At 44.1% G+C, this 17,971-nt stretch overlaps 1 protein-coding gene across 1 annotated transcript in view; it reads left to right on the top strand.

Annotated features, from left to right (window-relative positions):
* The first annotated feature begins 558 nt into the window (after positions 1-558).
* CCDC175 (coiled-coil domain containing 175) overlaps positions 559-17,971 on the top strand; it is a 58,970-nt gene continuing 41,557 nt past the window's right edge. Inside the window, exons 1-5 of the mRNA XM_045823636.1 lie at positions 559-715; positions 3,606-3,691; positions 6,081-6,192; positions 11,180-11,315; positions 14,416-14,644. Of these exons, the coding sequence (XP_045679592.1) occupies positions 559-715; positions 3,606-3,691; positions 6,081-6,192; positions 11,180-11,315; positions 14,416-14,644 (720 nt within the window). The remainder of the gene's footprint in view (positions 716-3,605; positions 3,692-6,080; positions 6,193-11,179; positions 11,316-14,415; positions 14,645-17,971) is intronic.

Below are 17,971 nucleotides of genomic sequence, written 5' to 3'. Positions count from 1 at the left end.
ACAGAGCCCAGTTTCAAGGGATCTTTACCACGTTTCCAACGGGCCACGAAAAAGGTCCAAGTGCTGACCTAAGGGAATGGAGAAGGAGGGGAAAAGGGCAGCTAGACGGGACTCGTCCTTCCCGGATCACTGATTATCGCGGCGGAAGTCGGGGACCCGGAGGTGCGCAGCCCACTCGAGGGCCACAAGCCGGCGCCCCAACTCAGGGCCTCATGAGGGAAGTGTGGTGACTTGTAACCCACCGCACGCAGCAGTCCCTGACCCGGTGGGCGGCTGCTCACAAGGCCTCCGGAGGAGGCGACTTCTGAGAATCCAAAGGCGGCTGCACACCGGTGGAGCAGGACCAGAGCGAGAAGAGTGCTCCAAGCATCCTCTGTCCCTCAGGGAACCAGCGGGGAGTTTTAGGTGGTGACGCGCACTCCATCTGAGGATTGCCAGGTAACATGCAAGATGTGTGCACCTCCGTCAGTGGTCAACGGTCAACTGTCAACGTCCTGGTTGCCCGTGGCAACGGCACTTCCGGGCTCTGGCCGCTGGGCGCAGCACCGGAGCCGCAAGATGGCGCTGCACTCCTGGTCCCCGGAGCTGGGGTGCGGGGAGAAGGTGCTGCGACCCGCGGCGGTCTCCACCGGCCCCTCCCTGGAGTTGTGCACCTTCCCCTCCAGCCTGGGCTCCTCGGTGGCAGACGCAGCACTGGAGCAACTCTTGGTTGTGGGTGAGAAGGCCGCAGGCGCTGGAAGGGGCGACTCCCCTAAGAGGCAGGGGTCCGGGGAGGGCGGGGAGTGGGGGCGTGGGCAGGGAGGCAGGAGGCTATGGGCGCTGGAGGTGCAGCCCCTGGCAGCGGCGCATGCGCTTCCCTCGGCAGTAACCCCGCTGGACCCCAGCGCATCCCTGGGTGTGCAGAGCCTTCTTCAGCCCCAGGGCGGGAGAGAGGCCGCAGGGCTTGGGATTTGGGGACGGGGTTGCTCCGGACGCCTCACGCGTCCGGCTCCATTTACTTGGCCCAACTCAACTTAGTAGCTGGTGACAAATCCTGGCCCCCAGGCCATTGCCCTTTGCCTGCATCTGGAGTACCCACCCACCTGCAGTTAGATTGTGCATTCAGTTTTGCCTTTTGCCTTTTTAACCTTTCTTTACAAGTTCATTTCCTCCAACATTATGCCATGCAAACTGGGGAGTTTATTTTTAATTAATTAATTAATTAATTAATTAATTATTAATATATTTTATTGATTATGCTATTACAGCTGTCCCATTACCCCCCTCCATCTCCCTCCACCCTGAGCACCCTCTCCCACCCACATTCCCCCCTTTTAGTTCATGTCCATGTGTCGTAAGTTCTTTAGCTTCTACATTTCCCATACTATTCTTACCCTCCCCCTATTTTCTACCTACCATCTATGCTACTTATTCTCTGTACCTTTTCCCCCTCTCTCCTCCTCCCACTCCCTTGTTGCTGACCCTCCATGTGTTCTCCATTTCTGTGGTTCTGTTCCAGTTCTAGTTGATTGCTTAGTTTGTTTTTGTTTTTGTTTTAGGTGTGGTTGTTAATAATTGTGAGTTTGCTGTCATTTTACTATACATGTTTTTTTATCTTCTTTTTCTTAGATAAGTCCCTTTAACATTTCATAAAATAAGGGCTTGGTGATGATGAACTCCTTTAACTTGACCTTATCTGAGAAGCACTTTATCTGCCCTTCCATTCTAAATGAAAGCTTTGCTGGATAGAGCAATCTGGGATGTAGGTCCTTGCCTTTCATGACTTGGAATACTTCTTTCCAGCCCCTTCTTGCCTGCAAGGTCTCTTTTGAGAAATCACCTAAAGCTCCACCCCTCACCACCTAACAGGCGCGACAAGATTAAAAAAATAAAAATGGCTCAAACAGAAGTATAAATCAAGCCCTGGCTGGCGTAGCTCAGTGGATTGAGCGCGGGCTGCAATCCAAAGTGCCGCAGGTTCAATTCCCAGTCAAGGTACATGCCTGGGTTGCAGGCCATGACCCCCAGCAACCGCACATTGATGTTTCTCTCTCTCTCTTTCTCTCTCCCTTCCCTCTCTAAAAATAAATAAATAAAATCTTTCAAAATAAAGAACTTAAAAAAAAGAAGTACAAATCAAAGCCCCAGAGCCAAACTGAGGAAGTTAACAGGCAAACAAGAAAGGGAGTCAAGGATGGGACCAGGTTAAAATACCTCCTCAGCTAGAAAGCTGAACCTGTAACCAAGTCACCTAAGCTTAAGGAGAGACCCAGACCAAGGAAGAGTGTTTCCTAAAACCATTGCTTTCCTCATCATCTCACTGTTTCTAGACAATCATATTGCTGTCTATCTTGTTACTCTTATTTGGGGATAGTTTCTTTTTCCCTCCTTACATGAACTACCTTAACTTCACAAATCTTGTAAGTTTGGAGGAGTGTTTTCAGTAAAACTGTTAACCACGGAAGATGCCTAAATGATTTGCCTGTGTGCAAAGTCATCTAAATCAGCATATCCATTCTGCCCTAGCAATTAAGCACAAATACTTGTGCTGCTAATAATTTTTGGACTCTCAGAATGTTTTTCTTAGGAAAAAACTTCATTAAAACTCTTGTCCTGAGTGTGAGTTATAAAATATGTTGCTCTCCAGCCCATTTGCAAGTGGGAAGACTCTTTGCTCATTCACTCCTTAGAAGGAAGGAAAGGAGATAGCAGGCAAGGCCTGTCTCTCCCTCACATATACTTGCTTGCAAACTCGGTAAGTGATTTTTCACTTGGTCTGAGAGCTTAGTTCGTTAAGAGAATCCAAGTTCCCTGGAACTGAGGGCCGAAATTGGTATGTACTCTTGTAAGAGGTGAACAGAGCCATTAAGGGCATGGACCCTGGAGTCATGCCACTCGCATTTGAATCCAGACTCCATCAGTGAGAGTCTGTGACCTTGAACATGTGACATGACCTCAATGTCTTAGATTTCTTCTCTGTGGAATGAGAATTATTCTAAGTTTATGAGAATCAACTTTGATTTTTATACAGTTAAATATATGTGTGGTTTGGGCAATAATACTATATTTAAGATATATATATATTTCTAAATATACATGAAAACACTCTTAAACCTACATTATAGGCTTGTTATCCTTTTGTAAATGTTTGTTGAACTTTGTCCTCTCCTATACACATCCTTCTCTCTACCATGAGAGATGCAAAGGTGGACTTTTTTTTTCTGATGTTGTTTGTTGGTATTAGAGAGAGAGAGAAAGAAACATCAATTGGTTGCTCCCCATACATGCCCCACCAGGGATCAAACCTGCAACCTAGGTAGGTACCCTGACTGGGAATTGAACCCATAACCTTTCAGTTGGGCAATGCTGCAGCCAACTGAGCTGCACCAGCCAAGGTCAAAGAGAGACTCTTAAGGGGAGTTTCTCCTGAAGGGACCTAAAATATATACCTAAATTAGAATACTATGAAATAGAAAATAACAAATACAAAAGATTTATATAAAGTGCTATGGAGATTCACAGAGATGTAATTTCCAGCTGCATTAGCATTTCAGCCAGATCTTAAAGGGTTAAATAGGATTTGGACAGATAAACAAGATATCTTAATTTTGTCATTTTTTTTTTAGAACAATCACTGCAAGGGGACTATTTTAAATGCAACGAAGAAGCTAGGATCTTTCTTAAGGACATTGCTGTAGCTGTCAAGAAATTGGTATTGTATTAGCTAATAAGAGCCTTTTAAAAAAATCTTCCACTTATTTCCTCATCAGACTTTCATTTAGCACCAACTCTGTTCAAAGGATTTTAATAGAAAAACTGGGAAAATATCTACCCTGAGTAAAAAAAATTTTTTTTGTCCTCCCAACGAAGCATTTTAACCAGTGTTGCTCAATTGTGGACTGTTGCCCGATTTTCCACACAGAACACTGAACTAAGACCTGTACTCTATGGATGAGGGCAAGCCAGCTAAGGAGAAGCAACACTGGTGAGGACACAGCTCTGTTGAGGGGTGAGCCAAATGGGCAAATGCTGTGACCCCAACATGTAAGCATCACATAACCTCTGAAATAAACTGCATATGTGGTGCCAATGAACTCAGTTCTCTATAAGCAGTTCCTAATGTAACTGGTGAAAGATATTTTTGGCACCCATTTCACTGAAGTAGACCATGCTGTTCAGTGAAAAAAACTGAACAGAAATTCTTTTGGTTATATTAACCAAAGAAGAATTTAAAGAATTTCCTTTTGAGGTGTCACAATCATTTCTCTGTTTGGTCCTGGATGATGTTTACAATGTTTCCCCAGCAGGGTTAGAATGGTGAAGTCCCGTCTTTGATTTTAAAATATTGAGTAAGAATCTACTACATATCAAATATCTAAAAACATAGAAATATGGTGAAGTAAATGAGTTTGGGTCTACAGACTGCTGATAAAAGTTAATCTCTTTACAATGATATTTTATGTAATTATATAGTTGTATATGTATACTACAGAATTATACTTTATAATCACACTTAACTGAATACATACAGAATACATGTGTATGGAACATAAACAACTTAGCGTCTGTGCATGCTGTACTGCACTGTGGTCTTGTGCAAATCTTTCCCTCTGCTTTGCTTTAGTTATGCTTTTCTCCAGAATTGAGGGGATCAAAATATTAATGGTAGCATATTAAAGTATCTAGTACATGTCCACTTAATATCTAAGCTGTGAAATCTCTTCAATAGAGGTACATCCCTCCATTTTTCAAAGTAACAAATTTCCACTATGATAAAAGCACTACATGGTTACTCTGGATAACTTAGAAAAAAAGAGACGAGCAAAAGGAAGAAAGTGAAAACCACGATGATCCCACCACTCTCAAATAATCACGTTACCTCTTTGGTGAATGTTCTTCCTGCTTTCACTGTACAGGTGATGCCTGTATTGCATTTTATAGAAAAGTGGTCATACTCTATGGATATTGGGTTGGCCAAGAAGTACACAGCTCTAGTAGTGCTTAGCCATTCTAACTTCATTTGAAACAACTTTGTCAGATTGTATTGTGACAGCGGTCATATCAGTGTGCATTTACAAAAACTTACCAGAATTAGTAAATTTTTGTGCAACCATGTTAATATTGAAGATGGAAGAACATATGCAACACTTTTGGTGTATTATGATTTATTATTTCAAGAAAGGTAAAAATGCAACTGAACTACAGATAAAGATTTGTTCAGTGTATGGAGAAGGTGCTGTGACTGATCAATTGTGTCAAAAGTGGTTTGTGAAGTTTTTTGGTACCATTGACATTTTGGCCAAATGATCTTTTGCTGTGGGGCTGTCTTATGCACTGGAAGATGTTTAGCAGCACCCCTGCCTTCTGCCCACTAGAAGCCAGTAGCAGGAGATAGCTGACATACTCAAAATATCCAAATCAATAAAGTTAAATGGTGAAAATGAAAAATGTGTCTTTTATTTTATGGAAAAAACTAAACACTTTGGCCAACCCAGTACAACTATGCAGCCTGCTTTTCATTGTTCATAAAATTGGATGATAGTTTATCAGGTCATATAGTAACTATGGACAGTGTGACCATTTATTTAAAAGATGATTTATCTGTTTTTCTACTAATGTATGTTGAAATTTTTTCAAAAAGTCCCACCCCCAGAATTATAAATTAGCAATAATAATAACAAGAACAACAACAATAGGCCCACCTGACTTTTTGTTTGGATTTCTTGGTATGTATAAGAGAAACAATGTTCTCTTTATACTAAGCATATTTTTATAGGCATTTCCTCTTTTTTAAAATTAAGTAGCTTTCTTTCTCAATGTTACCCTTTTTGTTGAAGTCTTTAACTTTAAAATGATTGAAACAAAGCAGGAAACACATAGGGAAAGATGATTTCTCAGTCGAAGAAGTTAACAGAAGTTAAAAGATAAACTAACAATGACACCTTAACAACTTATTGTAGTTACTTTCCCTTCTTTCTATTCCAAATAAAAATAGCAGCAGCAGGTACTTAAGGAAAATCAAATTTTGACCTTTCAAAACCTTTATAGGACATTGTTTAGGAGATAACTTCTATTTTTTAATATATAATTCAAATTTTTAGGAAGAAATGAGAAAAGCCACAATTGATCTTCTGGAAATTGAAAGCATGGAACTCAGCAGACTATATTTTCAGTTGGAAACTCTTCCCACTAATGTTAACACAGAATTCGAAGGTATTTTGAGGTTAATAACTGTAGAAATTTAGTTTATCGTATAAAAAATAGAGGCAAGTTCTTGTGAAAAAAGGAGTTTAATTTATGATTATATAAGCCTGGTTTAGTTATTTCATGCCAAATGTAGTTACAAAGAGCATATGACACTAACACAGTGAGATCCAAAATAATTTCTGTGATATTTTACGTGGAAATATTATATATATATATATAACTTAAATTTATATAATTTCATGTCTGAAGAGACAAGGCATACAGAATCAGCCTGTTGCAAATTGGTGTTTATCCAGTTAAGTTAGGTGGCTTGACTGGCCTAAGTCACCATTCATTCTACTGTCTCTCTCTGTGAGTTTGGCTACTGTAGACACCTCACAGAAGTGGAATCCTACAATATTTGTCCTTTTGTGACTGACTTATTTCACTTGGCATAATGTCTTCAAGATCCATCTGTGTTGTAGAATTTCCCTCCTTTTTAAAATTATTCCATGGTATGTATGAGGGCTGTCCAGAAGGTAACCAGACATGTAATATTAAAAAAAATGATTTTATTGAAGAATATACAAGATTCAAGAAATGTTGTATATAGAAAAATGGCACCTTATACCCTTCAAAGTAGGTGCCTTGACCTCACACAGTTTACCATCAGCTGCTCTGTCATATTTTCCTGAATCTTATTGATGATCTGAAATCTCTTCCCTTTCAAAGGTGATTTTAGTTTTGGAAAAAGCCAGAAGCCACAGGGTGCCGAATCTGGACTGTAGCTGGGCTCAGTCACCTGGGTGATTTGATGTATCACCAAAAAAACTCTGCTCTAGCCATGTTGCATGAGTGGGTGTGTTGTCGTGATGAAGCTGCCAGTCTCCAGTTGCGCATAGATGTGGTCTTCTGAATCATCTGAGTAGGTTCTGTGGAGGAATGTTCAAGCTTAACACAAAATTTGATGCAGATTCATGGCTCTACTTGCTCAGTCATTTTGAATGTAACGGCCACACAGTACACATGCCCACTCAAGGGCGTCTACCACTCCCACTGACTAGTGCAGTGAAGTCGTCATGTTCACACATGAGCGTTCCAGTCCACTCTCCTTGGCACCAGGTTACCTCCGTGTCACAGACACCATTCTTTTTATATTAACAGTGGCTGGAATTTTCCCAGACAGACCTCGTATATACCATGTGTTATGTATCTACTCATTCACCAATGGACACTCGAGTTGTTTCCTTTTGGCTATTGTGAATGATGCCGTTGTAAACATGGGTGTATAAATATCACTTTGTGTCACTGCTTTAAATTCTTTGGGTATGTACGCAGAAGGGAATTACTGGGTGGTACAGTAACATGGTAATTTTATGTTTAACTTCTTGAGAAACTGTCACAGTGTTTTTTACAGTGGTTGTTCCTTCTTCCATTCCCACCCACAGTGCACAATAGTTCCAGTTTCTCCACACTCATGCCACCATTTTCCTGTTTTTTGTTTCATAAATAATTGCCACCTTAATGGGTGTCAAATGGTATCTCATGGTGGTTTTGATTTGCATTTCCTTAATGATTAGTGATGTTCAGCATCTTTTCACGTGCTGTTGGTAGATCTTCTTTGCAGAAATGTTTACTCAGGTCCTTTGCCACCTTTGCATCAGGTTGTTTGTTTTGTTGTTATTGGGTTGTAGGAATGCTTTGTCTGTTCTGGATGATAACCCCTTATCAGGTATAAATTTGAAAACATTTGGTCCTATTCCCTCAGTTGCCTTTTCACTCTGCTGATAGTGAGTTTTCATGCACAAAAGTTCTGAATTTTGTCGTAGTCCCGTTTAGTTTTTGTTGTTGTTGCCTGTGCTTTTGGGTTCATATTCAAGAAATGATAGCTAAATCCGATGTCATGAAGCTCTCCCTGTATGTTTTCATAGAAGAGTTTTATAGTTTTAGCTCTTCCATTAAGGCTTTTGATGTATTTTGAGTTAACTGTTGTATTTGGTGTAAGGTAAGGTCCAACTTCATTTTCCCAGCTGCCAGAAGGCTTGGCTGAGGCCCACAGCTCAGTTCCTCCACAGGAACTGTCCTTGGCCAAGAGAAAGGCTCCACTCTGGGGTACTTGCCCTCCCCGGGTGCTGCTGGTTGGTCACTGGAGGGGTAAAGGCTTGCCTTCCTGGACTCAAGGCAGAACAACTGCCAAGTGTCCTCACAGCTCTAAAGCTCAGGGTCATTTCTCCTCCCCTTCTGCCCAGCCCGGCTCCCCTCATTTCCTCTGAGACGTTCCTGAGAGCACTTCCCAGTACATCTTCAACACGCGCATTTTACAACCTGTTTCCCAGGGAGACCAACCTAAAACAATGGTCTAAACAAACTTTTAAGAAACACTTTTTAAAGTTTTTATTTATTTACTCTTCGAGAGAGGAGCAAGCGAGGGTGAAAGGGAGGGACAGAAACATCTACGTGAGAGAGAAACATGGATCAGTTGCCTCTGGCACACCCCCAGCTGAGCACCAGCCCTGCAGCCCAGGCCTGTGCCCTGACTGGGAAGCCAACCCCTGACCTTTCAGTTTGTGGGACAACGCCCAAGCCACTGAGCCACACCAGTCAGGGAAAAACGCTTTTTCAGTAGCTGTTTCAGTTATGCACTTGTTGCCTTGCAGATCCAAATCCACCTTCGTTGTCTGCTCTGTCATAGGTAGCTGGACCCTGGAGATTTCCCCTTTGCCAGCTGGCACAATATGAAGCTTTGTCCTTCCAGGGCACTGGTGGGATACCAGAGGAAGAAGGGGTTCTCTTTCTGGTTTCAGGTGCTCAGCTTGGAAGACTCTTGCAGCGTGGCAGTCCAGGGTGCCCAGCGGCTTCCTCCAGTACCCCTCGGGCAACATCATGGCAGACTGCTACCACTGAGCCAACTTCCCATGAGCAGCTTCCCCAGCACCCGTGGGTGGTTTTGCAGTGAGTTTTAAAGTGTGGCACCTCCCTTGGACAGGTTTCCTCAGTACCCCAGAAGCCAGATTGCCAGCCCAGCACTTTATGAATTTCTTGGAGTCATCCAATGAGCCACAGCCACCTGCAGTGAGGTCCGGATCTGGGGTGTGGAAGTGCTGCTTCTTGGAGGACACTTCCTCTCAGCGGCAGGTCTAGTGGCTGTTTCTCATTCCTGCTACTCCTGAATTCTTTAGTGTTCTCTTTACTTTCTTAATATTCTTTTCCTCATTACTCGAATCCACTTTATGGTCAATAATTCTTCATAGTAAACTTCCCCTATCAGCCCTGGCTCATATGGCTCAGTGGATTGAGGGCCAGCCTATGAACCTAAAGGTTGCCTGTTAGATGCTCAGTCAGGGCACATGCCTGAGTTGTAGCCCAGGTCCCTAGCTGGGGGTGTGGGAGAGGCAACTGATCAATGTTTCCCTTGCACATTGGTGATTCTCTCCCTCTCTTTCTCCCTCCTTTCCCTTCTCTAAAAATTAATCATTAAATGTTTTTAAAAATTTCCCTATAATTTAGTGTAAGATATCTATGACCTACTTAGACCCTGAGTGATACAGCCAGTTATAAAACAATATGTATGGTGTTAGTCTAGTTTGGCAAGGAAAATACAACCAACTACACATGCAGATAAAAATAGCACCTAGAAGAAAGCTGTGTCAAAGGCAGAATTAGGAGTGTTTTTGTTTCATTACTTTTGGTAGCTTTTTATGTTCTAGGTTAGGTTATCTTATAACCAGGAAAACATATTTTAGAAAGAAAAACAATACCATAGGAGCTTATAAGATCCTTGATACATGCAGAATACTCAACCAAGCACGTTTAATTGACCTCATGAATAAAGCTTTGCTACTCGAAATGGTTCTTGGATCAGCAGCATCAAAATCCTCTGAGAGCTTGTCACAAAATACAGACTCTCTGGGTTCACCCTGTATGCGCTGTATTAGAATCTGCATTTCCACAAGATCCCCAGGTGTTGCATCTGCATATCTGAGACACCAAGTTTGAGAAGCCCTGCTACAATTTAACTAGTAGTCTAGAAAAAATAAGGTCTCTCAAAGAAATGGGTCATTCAGGACTTTCCTAAAACAGCAGTGTTCAAATGTTCATTGTTACCCTCTATCATGCACTGAGGTAACCTGAAGTCTTACATGATTACGCTGAATTGTTATTTATTGATAAATAATTAGTTGTAGCTGTTGCTATTGTTTTTAACCACTGGGTTCCCTCACAGCAGAACCAAAGGCGATTGCTTTTGCACTGTGATTTTAAGGAGTATAGTGCAAGGAGGAGACTGGGATAAGGAGACCGGAGTGGGGAGAAGGGAGAGTTAATGTGGGGTACAAGATGATGCTGACTGCTGCCAATGTAACCAATGGAGTGTGCATACAGACCCCTAAGACACAGTCACCTCTTCTCAGGACCATCCAGGTGCTGGCTGGCTCCTGTCTGTCACTGGTCCAGTGTTGGCCCCACCTCCCGCACTTTGGTTTCCACAGGCCTGTTTGGCTGTCTAAGGAAGTCCCATGGTGGAGGTGACAGGGAAGTGTTGGGCAGGAGGTGAGAAGTGCATAGAAAAAGCAGCAATTGGGTGCTGTCCAAATGCCCCAGTTTGTAGTTGCTCAGAGCCCAAGGAAAGCTGGTCACCAGAGCAGCAGCTGAAATAAGGGAAATGATTGGTAGATGAGACAGAGGGGCCCCAAGGGTGGGAAGAGGCGTGTGAATCAGAAACATGATGCAAAGAAAGCTCCAAGAAAGACAATTTGTTTGTGATTTCAAAAGTCATTGTCTGGCCCTGGCTGGCGTAGCTCAGTGGATTGAGCGCAGGCTTCGAACCAAAGCATCGCAGGTTTGATTCCCAGTCAGGGCACATGCCTGGGTTGCAGGCCACAGCCCCCAGCAACTGCACATTGATCTTTCTCTCTCTCTCTCTCTCTCAAAATAAATAAATAAAATCTTTAAAAAAAGTCATTATCTATAATTATGCTGTTTCTCAAATAACACTAACATTTCTTCCCCTTCTTAGAATGTGTTAGAGATGCTCGCAGATTAAACCTTCTTGAGATGGATCAATTACAAAAGAAAATTACAAGGATAAGTAATGAAATAGAGTTTCTAAAGAAGAAAATACTTTATCTGAAAAACAAGAATAAAGTTCTGGGGCAAGTACTGCTTTTTTATTCAGCACCTGAGGGAGTTGGGGCCTGGGGCGGGGGTGGGAAAATCCTGCTGAAGGGTTTGTCTTCTGACCCAAACTTGTGCCGGGCAAGGTAAGAGGTGGGAATCCCATGTGGAAGGGGACCCGGGCTGCTAAGGGGCGTGTGATGGCTACAGAGATCTGATGAGCAGAGCAGAAAATCAACCACTGCAGTCAGGAGGCCTATACAATTTCAGAGCCATCCATCCTCACACGCAATGACAATGGTGTGCAAATCACACACTGCTGTGCACACCACCTCCCCATGCAGGGGCACACAGTGGTTTTAGCGTGCATTTTAGTAAAATTGAATTTACAAACCTTACCCACCAAAGGAAGATGTCTTGCTGGGTGCAAATATAGCATCAAACCAGATATATTATAGGTAGTTTAATTCCTTAAAGGTGTTCAGTCATAATCTGCTGGAGGGCTGAGTGAGGATGGCACTGGTTCCCAGGAGAGGGGTCTGGATTCTCCCTGAGGTTAAGTGAGACAATGTGTGTAACTGCCTGTAGCTCAGGGTCTGACACCTGTTAGTTTCTTCCTGTTATTCCTAGCTGCCTTGCCAGCACTTCACCCTGGGGGCCTCATTTTCTGCATCTGTTAAATGGGGATTGCAAGTCTTGATTTACCCAGCTCATGGAGGAAGAGATATATTCTGAAAGAAAAAAAAATAAACTTACTCGGAAGAACAACTCAGTACTGTGAGCACACTTGCAAGGCTAATATGCAAATATCAGAATGTCAGTGTGAAAGTGAGAAATGTTCAAAAAGCCCTCATCATAGGGGAAAAGTCTTCTTGGGAAGCTGAAATAACCAGAGGATTGCTTGGCACACAAGATTTCAAAGCATGAGGAGTGTGGTGGAGACCTCAAGGCCCAGGGACACCTTTCCTGAAGTTGGCCCTCAGATCACCTGTTCTGGGAGATGTTCCATGATAAAGAAAGTTCATCATCACCTAAGTGTGAGATATACTCACTCTCTGCTCCCTGTTGGTGATTCCCAATGCAGATGACTGTGTGGTGCATACTAGCCATGATCGCCAGCGGCGGCTGTGTAAGCTGAGCTGTCCATTTCCAAGGGGGGATCCTCAGAGCAGTTGGCCAGCACCCACACACCCCTAAAGACCAGTGAGTCTCCAACCTCATTGTGTATCAGAATCACTGGGAGTGCCTGTGAAAACAAATTATTGGGGACACCCACCCCCTGAATTTCTGATTTAGGAGGTCTTGGAGGTGAGGGTGAGAACTTGGATATCTTACAAGTTCCTAGGTGATGCTGCTGCTGCTGCTGGGAGGTCCCGACCACATTTTGAGAATCACTGCTCTAGAGAAATCTTTATGGAAAAGTCAATGGCAAGCCCTGGCTGGTGTAGCTCAGTGGATTGAGCACGGGCTGCAAACCAAAGTGTCGCAGGTTCAATTCCCAGTCAGGGTACAGGCCTGGGTGGCAGGCCATGACCCCCAGCAACTGCACATTGATGTTTCTCTCTCTCCCTCTATCTCCCTCCCTTCTCTCTCTAAAAATAAATAAAATCTTAAAAAAAAAAAAGTCAATGGCAAAGTAAGGGGCGGGGGTGCTTGATGAGCGAGCATCATCATGCTACAATCACTTGTGGCACCCATGTTTCAAAGAAAGGTGGATCTCAAGGCACCCTCACTCTCTGCCAGGCGGCCTCTCCTGGACAGTCCTTGGGGAGAGTGATGGGGAAAAGGTGGGACAACTGTAGCTGAACAACAATAATGTTTGAAAAATGAGATTTTAAAAAGAGAGATTTAAGGGATACTGATTTTTAGCAATGTATATATTTTATTTGGGTCCTGGTTAAAAAATATTATAAATACATACAGAAATATTTTTTTTAAAACGTGGATTATGTGCTATTAAAAATGTGAATTGGTTTTAACAGAAATTTTAAAAAATAAAAATAAAAATAAACGTGAACTGGAAGCCTAAAAACAAAACCCAAACTGGATCCCTGCAGGCTCCTTGCTGTGCTTTCCCTGGGCTCCACGGGGGGCGGGGGGGGCGGTTTCTGAGTGCTCTCTTCCACACGGGGTGAGGGCCTTTGGTTCAAGTTGTTTCCCTTTGCTTCCCTGAGGCTACTGCATGCTGAGGTGTATTCACTGTTAGAAGGCTCCCTCTGCTGGACCACAAAGCACCCCTGGCCTGACTCGCTCCAGCCCAGGCTTCTGTGTTACTGCATTTCTGTGGTGGAGCTGACGTCTGGAAATGGAACTTACTGACGATCTGTTTCCTTTGGCCCAAACCTTTGCACACAACCATCTGAACTGCAACATGTTTAACCTTGCGGACTGGAAAAAGGAAAAAGCTCTTCACATTTCAGGAGCTTTTACAAAAAAGGAAAATAAATAAATGGCTCAAATTGTCCCTCCTCCGGTTTGTTATTGTTAGCCCAGGGACAGATGTTTCTAGCAGCTTGAAGGTCTTCCTCTAGTGAATGTGACTCACTGGTGTGTGAGGTTAGTGTCTCCTTTCGAACTCAGATTTGGCTGCAGCTGGGAGAAGATAAGAGCATTCAAATTAGGTTTCAAGCATCCTCTGAACAGTGAAGATGAACCCTCTCCTCGCCTGACTCCTGTCTGTCAGAGGAAAGCTAGCGTCCTCCTGGGCCCTCCCTGCAGGGCCCTGGCATCAGAAGGTGGCCGGAGGGGTGGTGGGACGTTTATCTTCCTTTGACTTAACTGCCTATCTCAGGATGATAAGACAGATATGGCTACACAGCAAACCATTTGGCAAGATTTCATTTCCCTGTTCAAAGCTGTTGTTGAGTCCTTGTGTACTTTAAACCTAGACAGCCTATAGGTAGTACCTGCCATGTGGGGATGGGTGGGGTGGGCTGGACCTTGTGGTAAACAGTTACAAGGTTGACTCTTGTGTTGCCATCTGTCTCAACCAAGGTTAGACAAGTGCAAATACAATGGTCAAATCAGCATCCCTTACAATTTCCCCCTTTATGGTGGTTAATCTCACTAAACAGACTTTAAATCCCTTTCCTAAATGCCATACTTTTCAGGCCATGAATGATTTTTTTTTCCTCCTAGTAAAAAGCAAGAGGAGCTGGCGAGACAGCACCAAAAGTTTGTCCTGTCACTGAACAACACGATGGGGAAGAAAGCCGCTGCTACTATTTACATCAATGAGACTTACACCAAAATAAACATGGAGAAGGAAGAAATAAAACTGCAAAGAAAACACATTCAAGATGTAGAGGAACAAATTGAAAAAGAAAGAACTGAATATTTGAAAAGAAAATCAAAGTTGATTGAAAGAGTAAGTGGCGTGATTTATTTTTGTATCATACGGAATCATACGGAATCTTGAGCACGAAACGGGAAATGATTTACTCGCCCTCGAGGCCAGCCAGCACTCCCGTAGCATCTTCTCTGAAGACTGGGGTGGGCGCAGAGCAGAGACAGGACACTGAGGCCCCTTGTGGAAGGCAGTGAATTGTGTAGCAGCAGCATCTTGGTTTATGAGAAAGAGTGAGTGGCGGGATTTGTATCCCTGGGGTGGCCTCCTGCTCATATGCAGCCCTATAGGGACCAGGGATTTGCCTCCATGTCATCTGGTTGCCTCGCCAGTTCTGAGGCCCAGTCTCTATGGACAGGACCAGGGAGCTCAGCCTGGCCCCAGCCTGCTGCTCCTGCTGAATGAATCTGAGAGAAGTGGCCTGCAGAGGGGCTGGGCAGAGCCAAAGGCCCTAAGAGAAAAGAGTATTTTGAAACAGGAATTTTGTGAGGGGGTGGTGTGAGGTATAATTTCAGCTTCTTGCTGTCTGCTAGGCCATGTTAATTAAAGTTCACCATTAGAATGGTTAACTCTTGGTGGTTTCTTGCTCTGCTTCGACTGCTCCAGGAGAGGCAGGACTGTCTCCACTGGGCGGCCCAGCATCAGTCTCTTCTTCCCTGTGGTGTAGGGGCCAGTTCCTGGTGAGAATTACTGGCAAGCACCTGGTGCTTCCCTCTCCATGATCAGAGTTGCCCTAACCTCCAGTCATAAAGGCAGGAAATTGTATTCAAGCTCACAATGCTGCTATATTTAATTAAAAAAAAAGAATAGAAAGAAAAAAGCTCAATTACTTTTGTTGAGTTGTTATTAAAAATTTAGAGGACTACAACTAGCAGTGACCAACATTTGGTTCTTACTTTGATTGATTCCAGTCAGGTCTAAGCTTCTTTGTCCTTGAAAGCACCTGTGTCTTCAGGATTAGTTTTACACTGAATGTAATATGTCTTGTATGTAGATAGCTCAGCCTTCGTCATCTTTGGAACAGGCTCTTTGTGAAGGAGCTGGCAAGGCATACCTCGGGCCAACTGCAGCCACTAAATTGAATTTGTAAATGCCCAGCTCCCTGGACCTTAGTGGGGTTGAAGCTGGCTGTTAGCCTGGACTGCAGTGCAGGAACCAGCTGAAGTCCTGTGGAGAGCAAGACCTATCAATGGCATTAGTCCAATCAAGATGGCATAAAGTATACAAAACAAAATGGAGTCACTCATGTCAACCGAGATGGCTGCCAATCAGGCATGGTGCTTTGTTTTAAGAGGGAAACTACCTGAGTCCCACCTGACACATCTGGCAAGGACACACTCAAGATATTTGCCCGTGTGTAATCAGACCAGCTGTGTCTGCAGAGTGGGACCACCCACAGACAGGCTGCCGGGCAAATTCCCCACTTGGCATCAGGGGTGCCAAAGTGCTTATCAAGAGACCCAGAAGGGCAGAGTGCACCGCCCTCAAGGTATAGCTGACGCAGGCTCCAGACCACTGCTGAGACAGCCGAGCTCCACACATCAGAGCGCTGCTCCACGCCACACTGACCTCCCTTGGCGTCAGCCACTGGAAGCTCTGCCCTGCTGGACTGAGGACTTGTTCCACTCTGCTTCCCACCTGGCTCTGGTCATCCTTCCTGGCAAGATGCTGATGACCCCCTTGCCCACCATGCTGTCCCCCGGACCTGCAGACTGAGACTCTGGGACTCAGGTTCATTATTTCCCACTGATTGCTGTGTGTGTGTACGTGTTATATTTCTCTTAGATTGTTGGAGTGTGAGTAGGATATTAATGTTTGTTGATATTCTACTTTGAGTGAAGCTGCATTCACCAAAACCTGGGTGAATGTCATAGTTACTGTGTGTGGCTCTTGTCTCTTCCTTGGTGCCGGGCTGCTCAGCAGGCAGCTAGCCGAGCAGTTGCCCAACTGACTTACAGCACAGACTCTATCACGAACATATGCTCACAACTAGTGCATGTCTCAAAAATAGTGAGCTCCGTCACTGGGCAAGAACTTACTGGAATTTATTGTTATCACAAGGAAATGGAAATTTTAGGAAAAGGATCGAAAGGCATTTTACTGTTTTCGTGCCGTGTTGACAGCGATGATGATGAGCAGCACTGGCATCGCCCTGCAGCTTCCAGCTGGGGCCGGAAAGGGGCCACGTAACAAACCTGACAAGCCCAGGGGCGGTCTGCATGGCAGCCTCACAGACTCAGAGATCTAACAAAACCACACGGGAGGGCCTGATGTTAACAACATTCACGGCAAGCAGTCGTGACCTAGGCTAGAATCTTCCCTGGCAAAAGTCTATCTTTACTTTAATTGAGCCTGGCTACTGTCTTTTGCATGTATGATAACACACTTTCGGAAGGTCAAATGTCCTTTTTCCCTACCTCTCAAAGCACCACCACTGAGGCCAGAGGATGACCACAGACCCTGTCATTGTTATTGTTCTCATGTTGCTTGTACATTGTTTCTGTCCTGATAAATGATGAAGTGAGGTGTTTATCGTTTTACTTTTATCCAAACCCAGAAGTTTCCCCCTCTTTGCTTTCTCCCACCTCCCTAATCTATTACCAATGGACTTCATGTAACCCACTTATAGCTCCTCTTCTGATTGTAATGAATAAAACAAGGTGCAGAACTGCCATTTTCTGGAACATTCTCTCAGTCCATCGTTGTTTTGCTTCCTCACACTGGCATTTGTCAGCATGGCTCAAATAAACTCATAAAAACTCTTACAGGTTTGGAAGTTTCTTATATGGACACAGTCCTCTTCTGAAAGCACTACTCTCTTCTCCCTGAGCACCCCACACCCTCATGCTGGAGCAGCTCATTTAAGTTACAGGAATCGAAAGTGAGGTGTGTCTGTGTGGGCAGAGCTGAGTGGGGGGCGGGTTGAGGAGTGGGGAGCCCTGTTCTTTTCCTTACTTCCCCTGGGACTTAAACAGCCCCTCAGCAATGGCATTGGATCTGTGCTCTGGCCGCCAGAGGAAGGCTCCCCTGGGCAGGATCCTGTCTGTCTCCGCTGCTGTGTCCCAGCACTACTGACAGTGCAGGCCGGGCCTGGCCAGTGGTAGGCACTCTCTGATGTTACTTCACTGAATGAGTGAGTGTCTAACTCCCTTTTAACCTCTACAGGGAAGCCCCCCTCTTCCTCTTCTTTAATGTAAACATTAAAATGCAAGAAAAGAATCTCAGAACAGCTTAAAATGAGCATTTTGCAAACAGGATAGTTTCCTCCTTAGGGCCACACAGTCTCTGTCACAACTACTCAACTCTGCCATGTTAGCAGGAAAGTAGCCCTAAATAATAACTAAATAA

The sequence above is a fragment of the Phyllostomus hastatus genome, unplaced genomic scaffold (assembly GCF_019186645.2).
Source record: "Phyllostomus hastatus isolate PE091 unplaced genomic scaffold, TTU_PhHast_1.1 phas_scaffold_501, whole genome shotgun sequence".
Lineage (NCBI taxonomy): Eukaryota > Metazoa > Chordata > Mammalia > Chiroptera > Phyllostomidae > Phyllostomus > Phyllostomus hastatus.
The sequence above is the reverse complement of the archived record's forward strand: the minus strand, read 5'-3'. Positions and strand labels throughout refer to the sequence as shown.